Source organism: Lolium rigidum, chromosome 6 (assembly GCF_022539505.1).
Source record: "Lolium rigidum isolate FL_2022 chromosome 6, APGP_CSIRO_Lrig_0.1, whole genome shotgun sequence".
NCBI classification, from domain to species: domain Eukaryota; kingdom Viridiplantae; phylum Streptophyta; class Magnoliopsida; order Poales; family Poaceae; genus Lolium; species Lolium rigidum.
In genome coordinates, this window is record NC_061513.1 from 42,979,472 (window position 1) to 43,005,642 (window position 26,171).

At 44.4% G+C, this 26,171-nt stretch overlaps 1 protein-coding gene across 1 annotated transcript; it reads left to right on the forward strand.

Moving 5' to 3' along the window:
• Positions 1 to 4,779: 4,779 nt before the first annotated feature.
• On the forward strand, positions 4,780 to 26,171 carry LOC124665153 (MADS-box transcription factor 51-like). The gene is made up of 5 exons (XM_047202558.1): positions 4,780 to 4,979; positions 24,826 to 24,907; positions 25,220 to 25,269; positions 25,351 to 25,447; positions 25,790 to 26,171. Exons 1-5 carry the CDS (start codon positions 4,795 to 4,797, stop codon positions 25,871 to 25,873), a joined length of 498 nt encoding a protein of 165 aa, XP_047058514.1. The 5' UTR covers positions 4,780 to 4,794; the 3' UTR covers positions 25,874 to 26,171.

Below are 26,171 nucleotides of genomic sequence, written 5' to 3' on the forward strand. Positions count from 1 at the left end.
ATTAGTAATACTATGCATTTAGTTTGTGTTATATTTAGTTGCATGTTTTTATGTGTTTTGAATTTTAAATGGATTTGTTCCATTAGTGGGATTATTGGTGGATTATGATAACTAAATTCATTGAATAATTGTGATAATTATTTTAATGAAATATTTACTTATTAAAAAACCAAAATATTTTGGATGTGTTTTAGATTATCCAAATAATCTAGGAAAAATATCTTGAAAAACTGATATGAAAAAATAATTTAGATTTTAAGTATTATTAACTTTTATAAAAATCCCCAAAATATTATTTTGGATTTGTTTTAGATTATCCTAATATTTTCATAATTTAGGGGAAAACATTGAAAATTGATATTCCAAAATAATTTGGATTTTAAGTAATAATACTTAAAATATATCAAAAATCACAATCTTCTCTTTTATAAATATATTCTTATAGAAAATAATGTTTGGTTATTTTTTCTCTATTTATTCTAGGGTTTTTGGTATTTGTGGATTAAAAGGGATTTAAGAAATAATAGAAATACCCCTAGCCCCACCGGTTGGACCAACCTCTAATGGGTTAGGTTGAACTGACCGGCTACAGGGTACATCGACAGTCTCCCTTCTCCACACCTTCTCTCTCACGACACACACGACCCTCGCGTCATCGTTGTCGTCGCGCGCTGATTCCGATCATATGTGGCCTCCTCCGCCACCGCCATGAGTAGCAATCGATCGATGCGCTTTGCTTCACTCATTCTTCCTATCCAATTCGTTTTACTTCTCCCTGTGTGTCGCACGACCATATGTAACCCTCTCTGAAACCCTAAGGACCAATGTGCAGATAAACGGCAACTTCATTTACAACAGGTAGGTTTGCTCTAATGAAAATCTGGTGGCTGAAACAATTTAGAAGGTGTGTTTCAGATGACAGGGTTTCCATCGGTCTGTTCACATAAAAGTAAGGCAAAGGCTGCCTAAAAATTTCTTTTTCAGATCAAACGATGTGGGGAGCTTTTGACACTAGATGTTTTAATGATCCGATATATAGCTACCCACACTGATCAACTGGTTAAAATTTGTCCTGCTACCTGTCTGAAATTTATTTACTTGAGTACACGGAAGACTTGAAATATCTTGTCTACAGAATAGCCATAAAAGACTATGAAAAATGACAGTCTAACAATTAAAGGTGAAATAAGCAATTTGAGTTGGACAGATGGGACTATCACCTGCTCAAAGAGCCAAAAGAAAATTTCTGGTGATTTTGTACTAGTACGAAATGACGGTGGTGAGACTACTTTGATTTGTTGCACAAAGAAAGAGACGCCTTGCTATGGGGCCCACTTGCCCTTCCACGTATCTTCGTCCCCGCAACATTTTGCCACTTTGGCCAGCGCAATCTAAGTACTCCCTCCATCCATGAAATGACGCTGAAGATTTGTCTAAAAAGTATCTAGATACATCTAAATTTAGATAAACTTGTGAGATTCTTTTATGAACAGAGGTATTACTAGGTCAGGTGGTGCCCTTCCCTTCCACATACTACATAAGTGTCCCGTCCGGCCGCTCGCAGTTCGGCGGCAATATTCTTGCCGCGTGGAGTCCGGAGATATCTCTAGCGGTGGCCGAACCCAAATGAACTCAGGAAAACGGGTGGTGCGGCCTAATGGCGTGATCTAAATAGACCGAGTGCCGACATCTCCCATGTCCTTTCCAGGCCCGCTCGCTAATGGCGTACATGCTATACCACACCCGAATCGACCTCTTCCCTCTCTGTCGCAACACCCCGTGATGTTGCCGCCTGCGCTGTTCATTGTCGATGTCGTCCGCTTCGGCCACTGCTTGCTAGAATCCCATGCATGTTACCGGCATCGCTGCACGCATTTTCTGCAGCCGGAAGAGCTTGAGCCTTGAATCTGACCCCTCCGTCGTCTCTTGTCTTCGTCCCTCTCGCCACCGCCACCTTAGTCCATGACGTCGCCGAGGTTGGTTGGCTTTTTGCGTCTGTGTGTTGTGATCCATCTAGGATAGGTCCATTTTGATCGGTCGTCTCCATGAACCCGCTAAGGAGCCGCGTCGCCGAAGACATGTTCATTTGTCGCAGATGAATTTGAGGTACAAATGTGGCCTACAATTTGTACATGTTGTCTTGCGGTGGCGCAGACGCTAGCATAGTGACCGTTGAACTATATTTGAACGTAGATGGACAACAGATGGATCAAGTTTTTCTATGATAATGTCATAAATACATCGTCAGATGATGTCTCTGATGGAGATACAAACTTTTGATGGCCGTGACGACCCTCATCCACAAAGTTTTCAGAATCGTGATTCCGAATCGGAACGAAACCTCTATGATAGGATCTCAAAACTTAGTATCTTAACTTTCAAAATCTTGAAATCTTAGATTATACTTAGTAAAATCGTAGAATCGTTCCACTTCATTTGGGTCGTAAATTTATAGAACTGCATAGTAGAATCATGACTCTGACAACTATGCTCACCGTGAGCCGAACGAGAGGCGGATGCCAAAGTTCAGGGGCTCTACGAGGCCACATAGGGGTTGAAGCGTAATCCAGAAGTTGACCACCATCGTACAGATCCACTCTTCCCAGAGCACATATTGCGGCGATGCTTTAAGATGTCAAGAAAGTTGTTCTCGACTATTATGATGGTGTGAAGGATCGAGACTTGTTCTTCAAATGCAAGACAGATGCCTCCAGTAAGATTGGCTTATCTTCTTACCAAAATGTTTGACATCTATTCACATGCTTGCATATGGAGTTATCGTAATCTTTTTCATCAATACATGTGCATGAACGAGACAACATGTCTTGACTCAGTGTACAAGTTCTGCATAACAGTGATTGTGGTCTTCGGGGAAGTTTACATGAGAAAGCCAAATGTTGCTAACACCGAGCGACTATTGTTGATCAATGAATCAAAGGTATTTGCTGAATGCTCGAAAGTATAGATTTCATGCATTGGAAGTGAAAAATATGTCCTTTTGCTTGACAGTGGCAATATAGTAGGCACGTGATGGGTGCACTACCATTCTTGAGGTTGTTGTTTCACAAAATCTTTGGATTGGACACTCTTTCTTTGGCATGGCAATTTTACACATGACATCAATGTGCTACAACGCTATACGGTATTCTCTTGGCTCGCGGAAGACAATGCTGCCAAATTTCACTATGGGATCAATCGCCATGCATACAACAAGGGTTATTATCTACCTGGTGGCCTTTATCATGACCAGGCTACAATTGTGAAGACAATCCATGCTCATGAAGAAGATAAAAACACATAGGTTTGCCAAAGAACAAGATGCTTGTTGGAAGGATGTGGAGTGGGCATTTGATATGAGACCTTATTCGAATCTTGATGGGCTATTGTTCGACACCCTGCTAATGGAGCCATGAGACCATGTGGGAGGTGATGACTTTTTGTGTGATCATGAAAAAACATTATTGTTGAGGATAAGTGTGATGATATCATCTATGATGACAAGTGACCATTTCAAGGTGTATCGATTGAGCCGTAGATTGATGCATCATCGTTTGAGCAGTGCCGCCATATGCATCATGAGATATGTGATCACGACACTCACTATCAACTTCATGCGGATTTAATTGAGCATACATGTGCTCACATCGAAAATCAATACTCAGCTCCTCTAATTTTATGTGCTATTTTTTGCTTGCGAGGTATGTCTATGTTGTTTATTTGCTTGCAAACTATTTAAATATATTTCGTGGTAAACTATATCATTGTTTCATATTTAAATTGGTTAAATTTCTCTGGCCACTAGGTTTGTCCTCGCCTCAAACGAACGAACCAACAGAAGGAACAAGGCCCCTAGCTTGTTCAAAGGCCAACCTAAACAAATAAAATATACATTTTTTAAATCTAAAATAGATCGACTGGCTAGAAATACATGGGGCCCCACGGCTGCACTTGTGCCGTACGATGGCTAGTGAAAGGCAATGGCCAGGTCCACCACCATATTCCTCATATGGAAACTAGAACAAGGTTTAGCTGGACCAGGAGGTTGTGCGCAGCCTCACTCAGGGCATGAGCAATGGAGGCAGCTGTCCAACTAGGCTTGGATAAAACTTTTGACATATGCATGCCATGTTATGGTCCCATTAATATGTCTTTTTTTTCAAAAGCTGATTTGGTTTTTCTTTTTCTCTCTCATATTTTCCACTTTATGGTTGAAGAGGTTGCCTCCTGATGAAGAGGCTGCCTCCTCATCCGAACCTACTTTGGACCACCCGAACCTAGTTAAAGGTGTGAGGCAACACCCCTAGAGCTATGCATTGGGCATGCCCTCAGTGGCAAATGGTCTTCCTTTTTACTCAAAAAGTTAGAGAGGAATGCAGTGTCCTGCATTCTTTTATAAGACGATCAGGAGTACTAATCGCATATTCGTGCCTTTTTCTTATGGTATTTCGACAACTCGTAGGCTCCTAATATTCGTTTGTCACGTGACACTGAGAGGAAAAAATAAATACTCCAGATGGCAGAGCAGATTGCGTGCGCGTAGCCAAAGCGCCGAGGGGAAACCGACCAACCAAACAGGAGTATTTGATTCGTGCATCTATCTGGTGGCCAAGATAAAGGCGCCGCGTCTGAGGAGGTGTACGTCACCTGTGGGGCCCAACGTCAACCCCAGTCCATCTCCTTGCTCCCCCTCTCCCTCTCCCACAGCCCTCTCGGCGCCCCCACCTCCTTCCTCCCTACCTCAGTTCCTCACCACCCACGAGGCCAATAGAGAGACGAGCGGCGGCCGGCGGAGCGATGGCGCGTCGGGGGCGTGTGGAGCTGCGGCGGATCGAGGACCGGACGAGCCGGCAGGTGCGCTTCTCCAAGCGCCGCTCGGGGCTCTTCAAGAAGGCCTTCGAGCTCTCCCTCCTCTGCGACGCCGAGGTCGCGCTGCTCGTCTTCTCCCCAGCGGGCAAGCTCTACGAGTACTCCTCCTCCAGGTACGTGCTCGCCAGTCCCCTCGCATTTCGCCCCCGTTGGTTGTTGGGCTCGAATTCGCATTTTGTTTCCCTCAGTTTGTTGGCTCGAATTGCTATTCTCCAATCGGTCAGATTCCGCTTGTTTCGATCCCGTCTCGTTCCTCAATTCTGTCTGCTCCTCTTACCGCCCCCCTAGTCGTAGACCGCTGCCGCTCCGCGCGTGCACGCCGTGTGCTTGACAAAATCTCCATGAGCCGCGCAGCGCTGTCAAGGGTCCTAGTTTTTGGTCTGCCCACAACGAAGAACGCTGCTAGTGCTTGCTGATGACCGGCGCGCCGCCTATGTGAACGGCTTGCACTTTTCGTAGCTTTTGCGTTTCTTTCGTGTAGTGTCAGTGTCACTGTTAGTTTTTTTAGTGGGCGCGTGGGTGTGTGCGAGACCTCTTTGAGATAGACGAATTTTGCTGTTTCAGCTGCCAAGCGGAAGCATCCACTATTTTTTCAGATAGGAAAGCATGAAAAGTTAACGATAGATATGTTATCTGTATGTGTAAGGGCATCTCCAACGCGGCGATCCAAACGGACGCGCTGCACTATTCGTTTGGGCCGTTTGGATGGCCACGCAAACACCCGGACAGTGGCCCGCGTCCGCGTGTCCGTTTGGGTCGCACGGCGCGTCCAACGCGCGGACACATCGCAAAAGTGAAGAAAATCAAAAGAAAGGAAAATATTTAAATCTAAACGTAGTTCATTAAATATATGCCCTATTTTGGGCAAATTTGTACATATGCCCTATTTTGGGCAAATTTAACTACAAAAGAAGCCCTCTATATGGGCTTTAAAATTAAAAAACAAATATAAAACCCTCTACTAGGGTTTGACGAGGACGCGGTGGCCACCGGTGCGCCGCCAAGTCCCTGTGGGCGTCGACGATGTCCCCGGGCGGTGAGGCGCTGTTGTGGCTCGACCGCGCTGGGGACTCCGGCCACGGAGACCACAGGGCCTCCTCCCAGGCGGAGTGCGGGTCCGGAGCCGCCCGCTGCTCCGCCGCAGTAGCCCGGAGCTGCGCCTCCTCCCTGAGGCGCTGCTCCCTCTCCTGCCAGGCGAGGCGCCTGGCCTTCTGGCGCATCTCCTCCTTCGCGCGACGCCTGGCCTCCTGCCGCATCCGCTCCTCGCGGCGGAGCCTGGCCTCCTCCTGCCGCCGCGCCGCTGCCTCCTCCGCGCGGACCTGGTCGAAGAACGTCCAGGCCTCGGCGTTCTGAACCTGCTGCCGGGCCTCCTCCTCCATCGCGGAGGTGCGAATGACCGCTTGGAGATGCGGCCACTTCGCCTCCTCCGTCGACAGCGCCAGAGCGGCGCGGAGGTCGGGGTCTTCTTCCGTGGACTCCGACTTCGGCTGCAGCAGCAACTACGCGGGTTGCGCCAATGCCGCGCCGCCCTCCAATGTGGAGACCACCGCGGTTTCCTTCGGCCCGCAGCGCCAGCGGAGGACGTCGGCTGCTGCTCGCCTCGCCGTCGTTGGCTCCGAGAGCGAAGCGTCTCTTCGGGGCCATGGCGGCGGTTGCGCGTGCGTGCGAAACCGTCGAGAGAGTGGAGACGGAGTGGGGAGTGGACTGGACAGGGACAGATCCCTCCAGTCCACATTTAATAAGACGCGCGCGGTCACCGACAGATGGGCCCAAGGGAGACGAGCAGGCGAGCATCCGGATGCGACCGGACGCCGCGTGCCATCCGCGGTCGCGCAAACTTAGCCCAAATTTGGGCCGGGTTTGCGTCGTTCCGGACGCCGCGGCCATCCGCATTTGCGGTGCGTCGCCGCGTTGGGCCGCGAATTTGTCCGGTTGGACCCATCCGGACGCGCGGGCGCGGGATGGATCGCCGCGTTGGAGATGGCCTAAGACGTAATGTTTGGGAACTGGCTCAACCCTCTATGGGGTGGCCTATCACATATATATATATTGATATACAAGGTACAATACACAGTTAGGCTACAATACAAAGTCTAACACCCTCCCTCAATCTTAGCCACTCCGTAAAGAATCTAGAAGAGTAAGATTGCGCCTACAAGCCGCAAATTGATCCTTTGAAGAGATGAACTTGATTTGTAATAGCTTATGTGCAACACGTTCCCGTACAAAGTGATAGTCAACTTCGATGTGTTTCGTTCGGGTATGAAATACCGGATTAGCTGAGAGGTATGTAGCGCCGATGTTATCACACCAAAGAATTGGAGGCCGTGGTTGAGGAATACCCAACTCACCCAGCAACGACTGTACCCAAATAAGCTCTGAAGTGGCATTGGCATTGGCAACAGCCTTGTATTAGTACTGTTGCGAGACACTGTGGCCTGTTTTCGAGCACTCCAGACGATCAAGTTAGAGCCAAAGAATACTGCATAGCCCCCCGTAGGCCTGTCATTAGGACTGCCAGCCCAGTCCGCATGAGAGTAGCCCGAAAGAACTCCAGAAGGACTCGGCCTAAGATATAACCCGTAGGACACTGTGAGTCGTATATAACGCAAGATACGTTTGATAGCAGACCAGTGAGTGTCGTGAGGCATATGAAGATACTGACAAACTCTTTTGACAGCAAAAGAAATATCAGGTCGCGTGATCGTCAGATACTGTAGACCCCCAACAATACTCCTGTACTCTGTAGCATCCTTAGAGGACAAAAGCTCACCATCAAAAGCAGTGATCTTGTTCGTGGGAGACATAGGAGTGGTAGTCTCCTTGCACTTAAGCATCCCGGCCCGCTGCAACATATGCAAAGAATACTTCTTTTGTGTCATGATTAAACCATCAGCAGAAGGAGCAACTTTGATTCCCAAGAAGAAGTGAAGTTTGCCAAGATCTTTGACAGCAAAATCAGCACCAAGAGCATGAACAAGGGCATCCGCAGCAGACGGAGAGGAGCTAATAAGAATAATATCATCTACATAGACCAACAGGTACATAGTAATCTCGAGCTTCTGTAGAAGAAACAATGAAGAATCAGCAGTAGAGGGTGCAAAACCATGAGCACGAAGGGCTGCTACATGCTACAAGACGAGCATGCCAGGCACGGGGAGCTTGCTTCAGACCATAGAGTGCTTTGGTAAGACTACATATGTAATCTGGACGATCAGCATCAACAAAACCAGGAGGCTGCCGCATATAAACCTCTTCCTCCAATAAGCCATGAAGGAAAGCATTATGCACATCAAGCTGTCGAAGAGACCAACCTCGAGTAACTGCAAGGGATAGAAGAAGTCTGATGGTTGTAGGCATGACCACAGGACTGAAAGTGTCTTCATAATCAAGATCATAACGCTGCCGAAAACCTCTACCAACCAGACACGCTTTATAGCGCTCAATAGATCCATCAGAACGCTTCTTCACCTTGAACACCCATTTAGAATCAATAACATTGACGCGAGAAGGGGGCGGAACGAGGGTCCATGTCTTGTTGCGAATAAGAGCATGATACTCCTGCTCCATAGCCTCGCGCCATTGAGGTATACTCAGAGCAACTTGATACGTGTGCGACTCAGCAGACGGATCCGCAATGGCAGCTGACATACATGCGGCATACCAGGAAACAGTGCCATCGGTGAGGACAATACCACTGCGGCGCGCGTATGAGGACGTGAGACAACAGGGGCAGTCGAGGTCGATGGAGCAGCCGATAAAGAGCTGGAAGGCCCAACCGGCGATGGACTGGGACTAGAGGCCGGCAGTAGGCGATGGCGGCGGAGTGGGCTGCAGAGACCCAGCCGACACACGCGACGGGCTGGCGGTGCTCTGCATGAGCGTCGGTGAAGGCAAGACGGGAGACGCGGGCGATGCGCAGTTTCCCGACCGCACAGGCAATGACGACCGAGGCGTTGTGGGCCGTGAGGAGCAGGCCGGCGAGGCGTGGGCTGGCGATGCGGGCGCAACCGAGGGGGCCTCATCCTGTCCAGAGGCGACGTCGATCGGTGGTGCATGCACAACACGCAAACCGAGGCCATGAAGAGGAGCAGTGTGATCGACGTGCTGATCGACGACGTGCTTCGATGAGGGCGATGAAGATGAAGGCTGGTCAAGTAGCTCCAAGCGGGCACCACGGGCAGTTCCTGCGCCATGGTTAGGTAGCAACACAAGAGAGTATGCAATATCATCAAATTGGTCAGCGACAATAGGGATGAATGCATAGGTGGAGACTCCGTATTGGACCCAGGAAGTTTAGCAAAGGGAAACACATGCTCATCGAGCACAACATCCCGAGATATGTAGACACGATTAGTGGAAACATGAAGACATTTATAGCCTTTGTGAAGCGAACTATAGCCAAGAAAGACACACTTTTTGGACAGAAATTCGAGCTTACGTTTATTGTAGGGATGTAAATGCGGCCAGCGAGCGCACCCAAACACTTTAAAGAAAGTATAATCAGGCAGTTCATTAAGAAGGAGCTCAATAGGCGTCTTCATGTTGAGAACATGAGTGGGTGTACGGTTAATGAGGAAAGAGGCAGTGGTGAAGGCATCACTCCAGAATCTAAAGGGAACAGATGCATGAGCCAAAAGAGTGAGACCAGTTTCAACAATATGACGATGCTTACATTCGGTGGAGCCATTCTGCTGATGTGTATGTGGACATGCTAAACGATGTGAAATCCCAAGCTGCTGAAAGAAGGAGTTGAGTTTGCGATACTTGCTGCCCCAATCAGACTGGACATGAACAACTTTATGCTTGAGAAGACGTTCAACATGTTTTTGAAACTGTATAAAAATATCAAACACATCAGATTTGCGCTTAATGAGATAAAGTCAGGTAAAGCTACTATAAGCATCAATGAAACTGACATAACCCATAACCCATACATTTGAAAACACTAGTTCAAGAGCATGTTTAACTTCACGACTAGACTCCGAAAAAGAAAGTTGATGACTCTTCCCCTGCTGACAAGCATCACACACGACTACATCTTTATTACTAGGCATGCTAGGAAGTTCATGACGACGCAAAACATGACGAACGATAGGAGTGGCTGGATGACCAAGATGAGCATGCCACTGTGACGACGACACCCGAATGTCGCTGAAGACGCGAGAGATCGTAGGCGACTCCAAGCGGTAGTGACCATGACATAGGCACCCACTAAGAAGCACGTCCCGCGTGTCCCGATCCTTTACAAAAAGATCAAAAGGGTGAAATTCACAAAGCACATTATTATCATAAGTGAGCTTAGGAACGGAAAGAAGATTGTGTGTCACAGAGGGAACTCAAAGAATATTGCGGAGTTTAAGAGTCCCAGCAGCATGACTAGTGATGAGAGATGCTTGACCAATATGAGATAGTTGCATACCTGATCCATTAGCGGTGTGCACCTTGTCGGAACCGTGATACGACTCGCGAGTGTCGAGGTTGCCGAGCTCATTCGTCAAGTGATCCGTGGCCCCAGTATCCATGTACCAGTGAGGGTCGACGGAGTAGGACTGTTTATGTTCGTACTGATCGTTGTGCTTCGACGTCGGGCGATCAGCCATAGCGACTTGACGCTCATTGTTCCGCGTGTCCTTGCCATCATTGCCGAGACCAAGAAAGGTCTTGGCACCTGGAGGCCTAATGGCCCTCATGGCCACATAGTTGGCACACCTTCTTGGGGCGACCATCCGCGCCGGTCGACGATGGTGGCTGGGGCGGGCCAGCGGAGACCTTGCCCGAGGCAGGTGGCGGAGCGGAAGGGCGGCCACCCTTGTAGGCAGCATGCGCGGAGGGGCCAACGTGGCCACGCTAAGCACGGCGCGCCTCCACGCGCTGCTCGGTGAGAAGGAGGCGCGAGTAGAGCTCATGAGCCATCATCGGAGTGGTGCGGTCATTGACAACCTCAACCAGACCATCATACTCCTCGTCGAGACCATTGACGATGTAGGAGGTGAACTCGGCGTCGGTGAGAGGCTGGCCAATAGATGCCATCGTGTCAGCAAGAGACTTGACCTTGTTGTAGTAGACAGTGGCCGACTCATCGAGCTTTTGACAATCACCAAGCGCACGACGAAGAGCACTGACGCGTGCCCGGGATTGCGACGCAAAGGAGCGCTCCAGGATGGTCCAGGCCTCGTGTGAAGTCTTGGCGAAGACGATCAGCCCGGACACCACCGAGGTAAGCGACCCCTGGATGGTTGAGAGGTTGGCCTGATCCTGACCCGTCCAGACACGATGCGCCGGGTTATAGACCGCGCCATTGACGTTGTCTACAAGCGCGGGCGGACAAGGGAGTGTGCCGTCAACGTAGCCGAGCAGGTGATGACTCCCAAGGAGCTGATGAACCTGCGCATGCCAGAAGATATAGTTATCCGGCGAGAGTTTGACGGTGATGAGGTGGCCGAAGTGAAACGGCGCCGGGAGCGAGCTGGTGGTGAAGACCGCCGGAGGCGTGTATGCCGGGAGAGCAGGGGCTGCCGGTGGCGCGTAGGATGGAGCGGCCGACGACGGTGCGAGCGGCACCATGGTCGTCAGGGGCGCAAACGCCACAGGGGCGGAGGCTGCAGACGGGGACTGCAGCACCGTGGTCGCGGATGCATGGGCCGCCGGCAGGATAGCCAGAGGCGGGCAGTCATGGGCGAGGAGGCAACAGCAGACGACGGCGACGACGAGGAAGCCGACGGCGGAGCAGAGAACAGCGATCCCACGGACAGCGTGCCGAGCTGGAGCGTCTTCATGGTGCCATGGTCGACCGGCACGTTGAAGAGAGCAGCGAGGGAGGCCGGGAGAAGACCGGCGTTGGCGAGGCCGGAGGAGGCGGCGCTCGTCATGAAGGCGGAAGCGGTGAGGATCGGAGAGGGCAGCGGCCAGGAGAACCCTAAGCGACGGCAGTAAACCCTAACCTAGTCTGATACCATGTAAGACATAATGTTTGGGAACTGGCTCAACCCTCTATGGGGTGGCCTATCACATATATATATATATTGATATACAAGGTACAATACACATTTAGGCTACAATACAAAGTCTAACGGTATGCATGCCACAGTTAGGGCACGTTTGGTAAGCTGTGTGGGCCTTATTTTTGCATGGGTGGATAAATAAAATGGTTTGTTTGGTTGCCTGGGCTCACTTGCGTTCTTGCATGAACTGGCTCTCAAAGCACCTCTCGAACAGGTCCTCGAGGAACGCTCGAATCGGCAGTTCCTAGCTGGCCTGTCCTGTTCTCGCGCCTCCTTGGCTCCACCGATGCGGCTGCACGTGCTCTTGCTTAAGCTCACTCTACCTTACACTACTCCACACACATTCTCTTCAAATCAACATAAATATACTCCGAATCAAAATAAGTTGTTCACGAAAAAGATGTGTGTCGATGATATGAATCAATTCCCACAATCGGTTTCGAGTTTCGTCAGTCGTAAATCGACAATTTCGTGTATGAAATTTTAAGCGAATTTTGCCAAATTCGTCGCACACACTTAACCGTTTGATATTTTCTTTGAGGAGTCGGTCACCTCACCATTCTACATGACTTACATGTTGACAGGTTTTTGTTTCGGTGTACATGCACATATAGATAAATGACTCGCTAGTATACTGTAATGTGTACGTATGTGTGAGTATAGTTTGGAGTACTCTTGCTCAACTTCTCGCCTGCCATCTTCATGAACGGTGACGTGGGGATGTTGTGTGAGAAGTGAGAGGTGATAATCCATGGTGGTGGCGGCTTGGTGGTGTTCGTCTTCGTGGTCGGCGACGTGGTGATGCTTGTGATCGGCGTTACCGACGGTATCATGGTGGTATTCAGCTTCGTCATCGGCGACGTGGTTATGCTTGTGACGAGCGTGAACGACGGTGTCATGGTGGTGTTTGTCTTCGTGGTCGGCTACGTGGTGATGCTTGTGACCGGCGTGACTGGCGGTGTCCTGGTGGTCTTTGTCTTCGTGGTCGACGACATGGTGATTCTTGTGACGGACGTGAACAACAGTGTCATGGTGGTGTTTGTCTTCGTGGTCGGTGACGTGGTGATGCTTGTGACCGACGTGAACGACGGTGTCATGGTGGTCTTCATCTTCGCAACACAGGCCATCAAACACTTGCCGCATGAGAAACTCAGGCCATCAAACACTTTTTTTTTTAGATAAAGGGAGCCCCGGCCTCTGCATCAAATGATGCACACAGCCATTTTATTGAAATATTCAGCGTTCAAAGTACGATCGAAATAAAGATTACAATCATGGGTCAGCCATGGTTGCAACATGAATCAACCAACGGAACAGACGACACGAAGCAAGGCTAGCCATACTCTATCCTATTACTGTGTCGCCATCCAGTAGCCCGGAAAAAGAAGTCATGAGTGACAAGGCCATCAAACACTTGCCGCATGAGAAACTGTATGTAGTTGAATAAGTGATATGATAGGTTATGGTGGGAGTAAGTTAGTTAGCTCAGGATTAGGAGCTTTATATCACATTGTACACGCTTCGGATGCAACTAGTCATCATATTGACACCATCGGTGGATGCAATTGGATCATGATTCCTGCAAGTGATAACCACCATTCCTCATGTTTTAATTGATTGTTCCACTTTTATCTCAACTAACTTCCATTTGTCCTACCTTCGAACGAACCAAGATATCCTAATATGTAATGTGTACGTGCCCCATGTCAACTCGTATACAATCATATCAACATATATGGTCCCACAATTAGAACATCTAGACAACCCCATTCCATCCAACTAATAAAGTATTAATTTGCTACTCCTCATACGATTAAGAAAGGACGAGGCTCCCCGACTCGCACACACGTCTCTAAACTCAACACCACTTGCTATTTGTTTTTTTTTTAGCTGAAAACTGTAGGGGAGGCCCCGACAGTAAAATATTATTAAAAGAGATAAAATATGTACAAGAGGAGAAGAAAGGAGGGAATGTACAAAAGGGCCTAGCCCTGAGCATAATCCAAAGAGAACTACAAAGCGTGTAGCCAAGCTAAGAGAGGGGTTTTTTGGTCATCCTTCATTCTGTAAGAGAGAAGGAAGATGTCCCTCTTAAAAGAAAAGGACCAAGCTCTAATAGAAGGTGTTACATTGTCAAAAATAAAAGCGTTCCTTTGCTTCCATAGATTCCAGGTGGCAGTGGCAAACACTTCAAAGAAAAAAGGCTTCCTGAAGATTTCTCGTGCAGTAGCAATCATCTCAGAGAGTTCCATGTTGTCTTCAAGAGTGATGCCAATGGATTGCCAACAACATTTACCGAAGTTGCAATTCTAGAAGAGATGGTCCCTGGTTTCTAACAACCCATCGTCGCAAAGACGGCATATTCCGTTGTCATTGAGTGAAAAACTTCTCCTTATAAGCATATCCTTGGTGTTTAGGCGGTCGTTAGCGAGAAGCCAGAAGAAAGATTTAATCTTGGGGGTGCACTTTGATTTCCAGATCGATGAAGAGAAGGTTGGGGCTTGAATGTGTTCGAAGGTTAGCTTATAAACCTTGTTGGCGGAGAAATGAGAGCCCCAACTATAAAACCATAGGTCTTTTCCATCAGCGTTCCGAGTGGATCTGGTCTGGTGTATAAGGTGATTGAACTCATCAAACTCCTCGAAGGCTTGGGCGGACAACGGGAGATGGAAAGCATCAATAGGGTCGTCCAAATCAAGAATATTTTTCACAGAAGCTAGCTTATTAATAGCGAAGGAGTGTAGCCTAGGAAACCTTCTCATGAGGACATTCTTATTAATAGCGAAGGAGTGTAGCCTAGGAAACCTTCTCATGAGGACATCCGAAGCCCAATTGTCGCTCCAAAAGAGTGCAGTGTCACCAGTACCAATCGCGCATGAGGCAATCCTCTTGAACTTTGAACAAAGCTTGACAATGTCCCTCCACCAAAAAGAGCTTGAAATGTTAGAGGCTTGTGGAGTGGAATTATTATAGCTCTTCCAAATTAGATGGACCCAGGGAATGTTCTCCTTATTGAAAAATTTGTGCAAAAATTTCCAACGTTTTTGTTTCACCATGCCACCATGAAAAACTTCCAACGTATTTTTTTAAACACAATAAAAATTTACGAAAATTCCAGCTACCATTCATCGAATATGGCACAATTTTGTTGTGGTGCCATTGTCTTTCTCATGTTTGAGAGCCACCACCAACTTCAACCAAACATCGCGTCACATGACCTTATTTCATAGATATAACTCTCTTCCAACAACTTAAAACTACAAAGGTGTCATCTCCTAGCATGATGAGACAATACAAAATGATATTGCATTCACGTTATTCAAGGTGCACAAAACTCAACCTTTGAGCGAACCATTTATGCCCCACACCCAAATTCAAAACATATATTACAAATTGCAACATTGGTTGCAAATTGGATAGCGAGGAGCTCCTCAAATACAACTCCTGAAACATCCTCTGCACAAACTCTACAAACATGACAACTTGTCCCAAAAGTAAACTAGTCTATCCATCTAAAAATAATTCATTATATACAAGAAATCAATATAAAATACAGTATTGGCATGAATATAGTATACAACAATTATGGAATCTTCGTTCACTTCATCATATGCTAACACAAAAACATATCATATGGTTCCCTTACCATCATATAGTGTCTCATTAACTAAAGGAGTAGACATGCCTAATTTCATATGGTTTTAAAAAAGTTCCTTTGATTCTATATTGTGCCGGTGTAAAACTTTTTTTTATCGCGATGTCATATGAAATATATCATTGGTGCTCATTAGTGGCCCATTATGGATTCATATTTCATGATCTTTATATGTATTTGTTTTCTGTAGTTTTATGGTTGGTAATAGTATCATGTCCATTCTCAATCTAACTTTGTCTTAAGAGATGTGCATAGGAAATTCATCTTCAAAAAAATTCTCTCAAGTGGGAATTGGTGCAACAAGTGGATTTACAACAATTTCATGGTGACATTGCCTATAGTGGCAATTAAAATAATTGTGTTTCACTAGTATCATTTGTTCATATGATCGTTTGATATATAGATTTGATTCAACCTATGCTCTTTTTGTAAATTTTTGTATATCACTTCAATATTGTTCTTTTGCTACTTAAGTGTGAAACTCCTCCCGCGGAATGTTTATTTGTAAGATTTAGTTTGATTTTACATGGTTTGAGATATCATTTGTGACAAAAATATTGTCGCATATTCTTTATCATATATTGACTTGTCATTACATAACTTTTTCCAATTATTGGTCATAAAGTATTTTGATTATTTTCAAGAAAAATTGTTCATGAGAAATGGAACATATGTATTACACTAATGTGCACCCATTTAGAAAATTTCTTTTCTCTAACTTGGTGAAATGTGTGTTTGTGGCCAAACAAGTTGTAGACTTGAGAGAGAAAATATAGATTCGTAAATAATTCTTGTGTGTTTTACGTATAAACAATAGTTGAATTCTTTATCTTTTCCGTCTATACTAACACTTATAAACCAATGCCTTGGTAATTATGTGAAGAAATTTTACTTTAGCATTGTCATAATGGCTTCTTCTCCTTTACCTTATCAGCTCCAAGAATTGTTTGTATGAACAATATGCATCTAGACTTCCATTCCAAGTTGATAACTTGACATGTTTTTGATGCTTGAAAAGGTGTATTTTCAGCCACAACACTCATGTCCTGATTTGGTTCATATCCTAAAAAACATGTAGTTTGGACCACATCATATAATAACTTCAATCTTGCAACCACCCCACCATATTTTTGATCTTTAGAGTGTTTCACTATATGGAAAATACAAAGAAAATGCGTAGAAACATAGAGAGAAAAACAACAAAGCTATGCACAATACATGGGTCTAGTGGACATTCCGATATGTGGCAAAGACGCCTTAAGGCCTAAGGCAACAATACGAATCCAAAGCTTTACTTTTTTCCTTGATATATCCAAGAAGATTGGCAGCCTGTAGGCCGGTCTTTAGGCGTGCAGCTTGGCTTAGGACCACCAACCGACCATGGGTTCTCCCGGGTCGACAGGCCGGTAGCAGAACCTGGCCTAGGAAAGCACCTCTCATGTTGTCGTGAGGTGAACATGGCAGATGTTACAGGGTGCAACACTTGAGAGATGTGGAGCAAGGGTGACGTAGCCATCTACGGATCTGCACACCTAGGTTCAACTCCTACGATGAGTAAAAGGCCTACGTCATGCTAATATGTATTGATGAGAGTGTTCACAATGGGGGTGCTCGGCGAGTCGGCTAACGTAGACTGCGAGCAGGGGTGTAACGGTATGGCGAGATTGGAGGTTCGAGGGTTGTTCTAGGGTCCCACGCCGGGGGTTTATATGAGCACCCCCGGTCTAGTGTTTACATGATTATGCGCCTAATTCGGTTACAAGCGCGTAGGCATAATGGGCCTTGGTCCACTCTCCATGGGAGACTCCGCTTCGTGGGCCACTCTCCATGAGCCACTCTCCTTGGGTGACACTCCGCTTCGTGGGCCACTCTCCATGGGCAACTCCTTTTCGTAGGCCACTCTCCATGGGAGACTCCACTTTGTGGGTATGCCCCGTTTGGCATTCCGCCATCACATGAGACATGCCCACATGACCTATAGTCAACCTAGGAGGTGATCCGTAGTCTTGGGCCACTTTTTGCAAAGCAAACACGATAGGAGGTGAGCCATAGTCTTGGGAGGGGTGATCCATCCAATCGGTAGTCCAAGAATGATCAAGGCTAACGAGTGAGAAGAAGACCTTCACTTTGAAGGAGCCTGAGAGGGCCAGGTGAATCTCCAAGCTTGGAATGTGGTGGAAACTTCAAAAGAGGTGTTGTAGAATGAACACACCAATAACCATCTTCGGTCCATCCATAAATGCGGCGGTCTAGGCGGTTGCGGAGCTATACCCGGGCAATGTCATGCAAGAACAACAAGAATTATGCAAGAGCAAGAAGATCAAGGGTGCCATAGATGTCGAGGGTTCTGGCATGGTCCTGCAAGGCCACTGCTGCAAATCTCAACCTCTAAAGGTATTTAGGCACGAACCCCACCATCAAATGATTTTTCCTAGAAGTGTGAACCATAATCACCTGTAATATGTTGTCACTCGTTTCCTGTAGACTACTCTTTCTCTTCTATGATGCCTAAACTTCCTCTATCAACAATTTTTTTGACATCCAAAAGATCTTATAAGAGCTATATCATAGGTCTCGCAAGTGGCAATCACCCTCCCCCTCAACACATTGTTGTCCTTCTCTTATCATTGTAACAATGCCATTGTGCACATCCTTTCCTTTGGAGCTCAAGGAAGCCACGACTACACTCTTCCCTAGGAGCTGGAACTAGAATACTTGAATTTATATAATGGAAACTATTATGATGATGTTGTGATGTGGTGGCCTTGTAATTAGCCTCGTTCGCCCACATGGCTAGCTCCTCACGTTCACCGTGGTAAATGACACAATGAATGGGTGATGGTTATTGGGCCCTGGGTAAAGGTTTTTCAGAGATGAGGGGGGAAAATGAGAAATGGAAGGATACAAGATGTAAGGTGCCACTCATACATAGGATTTTGCTAATATTAGGTCTAAGGTTTGCTAAATCGAGTGGTTTGTTTCTCAAATGCCATGTAGTCCAAAACTAACAATTTTGGTAAGTAGGAAAGTTATGTAGTGTTACATCAAAGGAAAATCATGTATCTGTTGTTGCTACTTACTTATAGGATTGTAATTATGCCGCCCTTGTTATCTAATGTTGTTGCTTACTTATAGGATTGTAATTATGCTGCCCTTGTTAGGAGGTTTCGCATCATGCACCCCTTGAAGTTCTTTTTTGACAACTTTATCGTAGGGGGATCCTGTATGGTTTAATGCACCTCTTGAAGTCATAAAACTCTTTCAAGAGTCGCAATGTGGTAGGAAAAGTCCGCAAGCGGTAATAACAAGTTGGATCCTGGCTAGTTATCAAGTACTAGGTTCATAACTGGGCAATCGTGGAGGTTGTTAAATGGGATACTTCAATAGGATAGAACCATCTCCAGAAGTCACTCCAATCAGACAAGCACTTGCAGAAAAAGGTAGGATGTGTCCATGGTGCCATCTCTTAAGCAATGGAGGGTCCAAATGTCTTATGGTAGGATTTCTATGGAAACCTAAGCATTCTTATTCCTAGAATACATATCTACTTTGTATTCTCTGAGTCGAGGTATGCTAACATGAGCATGAGATTTCTAGACCCTTATCATCCTCTCGCGTTGGAGAGTCATGTAAGGTATGGCTCATTGTTTCTTAAATGCTCGTTTGTTTAACCGGTGCTCGATTAGATGGAATAGCGGGAACATCTTGATACGTGTTCAATATTGGAAAAGGAAGAGTTAAAGATCTGGCCTTTGTACCAGTTGAAAGGATGGTGGCCATGCTTCCATTTCATGTCAATAATGGTAAGCTAAGGATGAAGGCTAAGGTTGGATTAAGAAGACAATTTTTAAAGGATAATCCCTTCAACTTGGAGTGTTCCATCCAACGCACGAGGATAAGAAGAGAAAGAGTGGGAAGAGAACCTTTATTTGGACGAGAATCGATTTAGCATGGAGAACCACCGCAGTTCATCACATACCCGTAAACAACAAAATAAACCCAACTTGGTCGCTTCCCATTGCTCGCATATGTCCTTCAGATTCTCACAAGAATCGGGCATCGCAACATCTACCATGAGAGTCTTTGCCTTCGGGTCTTCATAGTTAGCACATTTTAAGATTTTAGTATGTTTATATTTTAGCTAGGAACTTCTATGTACAATGACATACATTTTCTTAGGTGCTTGGAAAAATGTGCAACATGTATTTTTTGGAATAATTTGAAATTATGTTTTAGACCCTTCATCATATCTTGACCACACTTTGAAAATCCAACACTAAGCCTCTGAAGATGTTTCCCTCACCCTCACAACAGAATAGATGTTTTCCTAAGGATTTTGGCATGTAAGGCAATCATTCGTAGACCAATGCCTACGGGATCTTAGGCCAAGGTTGTGATGTCAAGGTATTTTTTGTAGGCTTTGGGTGTGCAAGTGATGTACCAAAATCGAGGTTGAATACCGAGGGGATCATCCCATTTACTGGTGCCAAAGGACATGTTAACATTTTAAAACGAACCACAAGTATGAAGGCTTGCTAAGAAGGGGTTCAATATTTATTGCCTAAGTGAGTTGAACACAACACTTCATGAGAATCCTACTAGGTTGTGGTCCAATATCGTATATCCATCGCCCTTGGGGTCACATAGTTTAGTGGATGTTGCCTTACAACATGTAGTGGGGGCTCATCCATAAAAAAACCTTACATTTTGTAAGCCTTTATCCACTTTGTCATCAAGTATACTCTCCTCATTTCCATTCAAGGTTTTTGTTACACTTGAGTTGAAGAAATTCTCTAGATGCTCTACCAAGGCATGCGACATTGCCATTGCGTTGTTCTACAATTACCTTTTGGTAGAGAACTTAACACACATAAGGTTAAGGGATATTACATTGCGGCCTAACTACCCTATGGTGCATGCTTTAACAGCTGCCTCAACATCACAACATCATTCAAACATGAGCTTGATGGTTGCTTTGATAAGAAGATTCACCCATGTCCATTAGATATATTTCTCTATGAGTCTTAGGATGCCTTTTATGGTTAACCGCTTCAAGTTATTTGTTATGCCATGACTTGAATCACAACAAGCCTAGTGCTTATGCGCTATCAAATTTTAAGGTCCTAGAGCACAGTTGAATTCTCAACAATATACTTTGGAGTTGGCAACTTCCCTTGTGGGTAGGAACTCAAACCAAATAAATGTGTGACGTTCATACTTTTATGTTTGTGAAGATGGGGCATGCACTAGCCAAGCTGGGGCTTCACAGTTTTTGGCATGCATGACCGATTTAGACTTGTTCGACTCCATGAACCTCCACTATATTATTAAGCATACTTAACCACTGGGAATTTGGAAATACATCAACTTGCTCGATATATGATTTGTTCGACTCCATGAACCTCCACTATATTATTAAGCATACTTAACTACGGGGAATTTGGAAATACATCAACTTGCTCGATATATGATTTGTTCGACTCCATGAACCTCCACTATATTATTAAGCATACTTAACTATGGGTATTTTGGAAATACATCAACTTGCTTGATATAATATTTGATTTGAAGCATATTGAAGTAGTACCATCTATCTCAACATGCCATCATCATCGGAAAAGTTTGCTACTTAAGAAGCGAATGGGTTTCTTGGAGGCCTAAGCTGATTTTGGACCCAAAGTAGTCTTGCATTATGGAATTCCATCTCACTATGGGGATAGATGCCTCCGTTTTCCTTGATTTACCTACTACATCTTATCCTTACTACTATGCTATGGGTTCTTGTGACAAGTGGAGTTGTATGAATGAACATGTTGTTTCTCCATGATGGCTTTGTGGCTTCCATCGCACCTCATGATGCTCAAAGCTCTTCAATTTCTATGTTGTTGCTTGTTGGTCAAATGGCTTTTCCTAGGATCATGTTTGTATAATTGTTGGTGACTTCCATTGGTTTGGGGATAAGGGTCCTCATGTTAGTGGCAACCTCTCTATATTGAACTACCTCTTAGGCGACTAAGAGATTGATCTTGTCGAGGCGCTTGGTCCTTTACCTCTCGTGAATTGTTGTAGAAACATAACAAAACATCAATTCTTATGGGCATGTTCATCCTACTCCTACCTCCACAAAGTCTAGATACCAACTCACTACTAGTTTGCTATGATCCCTTGATACTAACTCGAAAGTAGTTGGAGGTGGCGAATGCATAGTTGTTGGATATTGTACAGTTGGTCCACCTTCCCCTAGGTCCAAATCGACATCCTATTGTGTCATGTGTTCATGAGTTGCCTATCTGGCAATCCTAGATACACATGTGATTTTAGGTGTCTGACAAAACATCCCTACGTTGCTAAAGACTCCCAATAAATATATTTACCCACCTTTAGGCCCAAGCTTGGGTGATAGCACATTTTTCCATTTCCTTTATTATCTCGAGAAAAATAACAATGGGAATGTAGCTAAACTAGATGCAACCTATCCCACTTAGATGGCGATCTTCATGGCTTGGTTCCTCAAATGTGTTGCTTGTTGCGATCCACGTTCAATTGTCCTCCACAAAGGGCTTTCAGGTCCTTTATGTGTCTTGTGTTGATGGAGAAGGTTGATTCTCTCCAAGTTGGGCTCGTAGATGACACCGTACTAAGGGACATATCTCCTTAGGGTGTTTGAACATTGGATCACGCCAAGTACTTGCCATATCCGTTCTAACTCCTTCCCCAATATGGTATAGTATGGGTGTCTAGAAGGTCCCCAGGCCTAGTGTTTGATTATGCCATCACATACGTATGCACAATATCTTAGTTATCCACTGCTTGTTGTCACCCTCTGATGGAATCTTAGAGAACCCTAATTGTGGCTTGTTTAAAAGAGGTTTCATGTACTTGTAAGATGTGTTGTCTAAGAGGCATTGTCTTATAAGAGGCAATGATCCCTCAAACCCAAGTAGTGGGACTTTATTTATAGGGATCAATACTTCGTCCATGTCTTTTTGTGATACAACTTTCACTTTACCGGGCCGGAAAAGTGACACCGTCACGTCTCAGGGTCGTATGCCTGGAACAAGAAGGGTCGTCGTACAATTTCGGCGATGCTACTCAAAATGCCATAGGCTTTCTGATGTCCCACATGCCAATTCAATGGGTCGAATAAAACCCCAATCAGAAAAATGAAAAATCTAATCAAAGTTGTTGAGATGTTATTTTATAGCTTCTCTTATGGCATAAACAAGATTTATTTAAACAAAACTACATGTGTTTTTCATATAACTCAAAAGATATACAATTAAGAATGTGTTTTTCTATAATCTGTTTTTTAATAATCTCGATAGACACTACAAAGTGAATGTTCGTTGGCAAATATTTCTTTATCAAAGTTTGCTTCAAGTCATTTGAAAGACCACTACCATCCTACTCTTCTTCAAAAAAGAGGATGTCAATTGTCAAAAGTAAGTTCATGGATAAGGTTTTAATCTTATTTTCTATGTAACTTCATTGGATTTAACAAGCCTAACCTCCACACATTTCAAATTCTTCAACTCAGTGGTCCATATTTCTTTATCTCTTATTCATATCTATTTCTCAATTCTCATACCAGATGATGACATGTTGTGGTAGTATTATACGAACATGTATAACCCGCAGTCCCAGAATCTGAAATAGAAAAGGCCCGTTGACTAATTTATGTCTTTATTGCGATATGTATAACAAATTATGGTTAAGATAAGTATTTTTTTAATCTTCGAGCTTTTATCTTCTTATCAAGTATGTGCTCCCCTTGCATAGGAGGATACTTAACACTAGAAGATAGTTTAAGCTTAGTAAAGCTTGTAGACAAATAGTTATCTAATGCATAGAACATGTATGACTTGGATAATATCTTGCTTCTGTTTCATTCGTGTTCTCATAGAAGATATACGTTGGCCTAACACTGAAAGAAAATTGTCAGTTTTAACAAATAGGATTTACAAAAAAATTGCTACTTGTAAAGGAGTTATTTTACAATAGGTAGACTAGATAAATCCAATGTCCATTGGTATTACCGAATCATAACTAGACTCCGAATGACTACTTACGAAGATTCACCGTTCAAAGCCAACTTGTTTTTCCTGACATGTAAATTTTGGAGATTTAACTTGCTTTGTTAATAATAAATTTACTATGTACACTATCTTTTGGATCACGTTCTTTATTAAAAGAGAGCTGCACAAGCAATAAAGTGAGGCTTGTAATTTCAAACTCAATAATCCCAAATTTATAGGTTCAGATTTCATGGCACGAAACTTATAACACGGGTCTGCACTTACCTCATGCTGATATTCCTATCATGAAATACTATCCTCGCTGCTCCATTCAAATGTTGTCATTGTAAGTTCCCAGTTTATTCAAACTCCTCAGCACAGTTACAGCATCACCTCATTAATACAGGGGAGTACTTGTCATATATCCATAATTACATTCTCATCCTTGCATACACAGTTGAGAAAAAAAAGGTAACCAAAACTAATCTTGTATGGAATATTATTCTAAAAACATGACATATTCTTTTTTCATCAGCATATAGGTATAGGGATAATCCAATAGTATATTTCTCTTGATAGGGAGGCTTTAAATATTTTATCACGCTTGTGGTTTTAATATCTTGATCTGTATGGTAGACTGATTATGCAACCATCCAGCAGGATTATTTTGATCATGAAGAATATTATAGAACACTGACCTAAGTAATCATGATTTTCAAGTTGGGACCCATCAATATTTTAAACAAAAAGATTCTGCATGGTGCTCTCAGTCTGACAATATTCCTCTTTAAAGTGTTGCAAATGGTCTCAAGTGTAACAGGATATCTGAAACAGGGACAAGAGACCTAATAAACAGTATAAGAAATAGGCTTACAGCTATATTAACGCTAGTATAAGCTTCTAGTTCCTAAGTGTCACAAAGCACCTGGTATTAGAAGAGAAAAGGTGATACAGAAGCATCCAAAATTACACAAGGTAGATATTGTTGTATCGATAGAAATACTATAAAGCTATATACAGGTCTTTCACCAAAATGTATGAGAAGGCACGAGCTATTCTAAGTTTTCATTGCTTAAAATTTTGATTGAAATTGCAAGAAAAAGCGTTAAAGCTTTAAAAGTACAGCGTTCAAATCGTATTTGTTCTCCTCAAGAAAATGAATTAATAATCCAACACCAAGAACCTATCAGTGATTCACCAGCCACTAGATCGATGAAGAATCTCTCAAAAATCCGTTTTTTGATCAGTGTTTTTCCAAATGCTAATGCCACACCTATATTTTCAGCATAGAAGACACATATGACCGCTATCAGCAATTTTCGGGAGCTGGAAGGAACCTCAATGAAGGGGATGCTGGTAGCAACAATGTAAGTTAGTCTCTGTAGCTTTTCTCATTGCAGAGGTTATAGCTTTCTTGTTTAGGTGTGGAACATTTACTACTGATGCTCCCACGGTGCATGTTGAAGTGTTTGTTTTCAAGTACTGGTGTGCCCTATGCACAGGATATGTAAATGAATGAACAATGATATTTTAGCTAATTTGCTACTAACTTATCTGAATGAGGCATCTACAGTCAAAGACTAGGTTGTAGGGTCACCATTTTGTATGCAGGATGGACAAACTGCACGACTGTATATATGCTCATATGTCTCTGACAAGGTATTTTGGTTCTGAACCAGAATGAAGATCCTTCAAGTATACAGTCAAGGCTTAGAGATATATTTTCCTGGTAGCCATCAGACTTTTCAAATTTCTTCTAGTATGCTATTTGCAGTGTTTACCGCTAATCTGAGTATGTACAAAACTGCAGGTCTATTCAAAACAATGCTGATGAGTCAGATGCTAATAAGCTAGAGAAACTGGAGAAACTCCTGACTGCTGCCTTGAGGAATACAAAATCCAAGAAGGTGCACTTTACTGGCTTTGTTGACACTTGTGATGAACTTCTCAGTCAATAAATCAAGTCTATAGGTCCTGTTGGACCCTTGTGCCATCAGAAAAATGGCTCTGTTTTTCGCAAGTTCTCTATTAAGTTGTGAAACGAAACCTAGCAGGAGATCTGCCAATTTTCGTTAAAGAGGAGTTGAAGCAAATACAAAGAGTATTTGCAAGGCTGTCAGTATTTGAATGAAAACAGGATATTACTGCATTCTCTGAATCCATCTGCACAATTAGATAAACAGAGTTTTCAGCACAACAGACGGAGGACATCTCACTTTAAGATTTGCTTTGTTGTTGGTGGAGTGCAGATGTTGGCGAAACAAAGTAGCGGTGCGAGCTCAAGCAGCCAGAACTCCAAAAGGCCTAGCGGACTGGATGAAGGAAGAGCTTGAGCAGTTGAAACTGTGTGCATCTGGTACAAGGAAAAACTAATAGCGTGTAAGACAGCTGCCTGTAAGGTGCCAGGGAGGATGGGCAAATTCAATAAAGGGGTGGTTGAGTACTAATAGCGTATGTGTCCATGCTAAGTCAGCGAGATGTGGTGCATGGCATGCCGTTCTACCTGGTGCCTTCGTATGACTCTGATGTTTATGTGAACCTATCAAGTCTGTAGTGTCACTCCTGTCATATGCAACTGAAAGCAATACAGTTTATGTGGATTTCAGTATATAATCTATTGCAGATTCTACC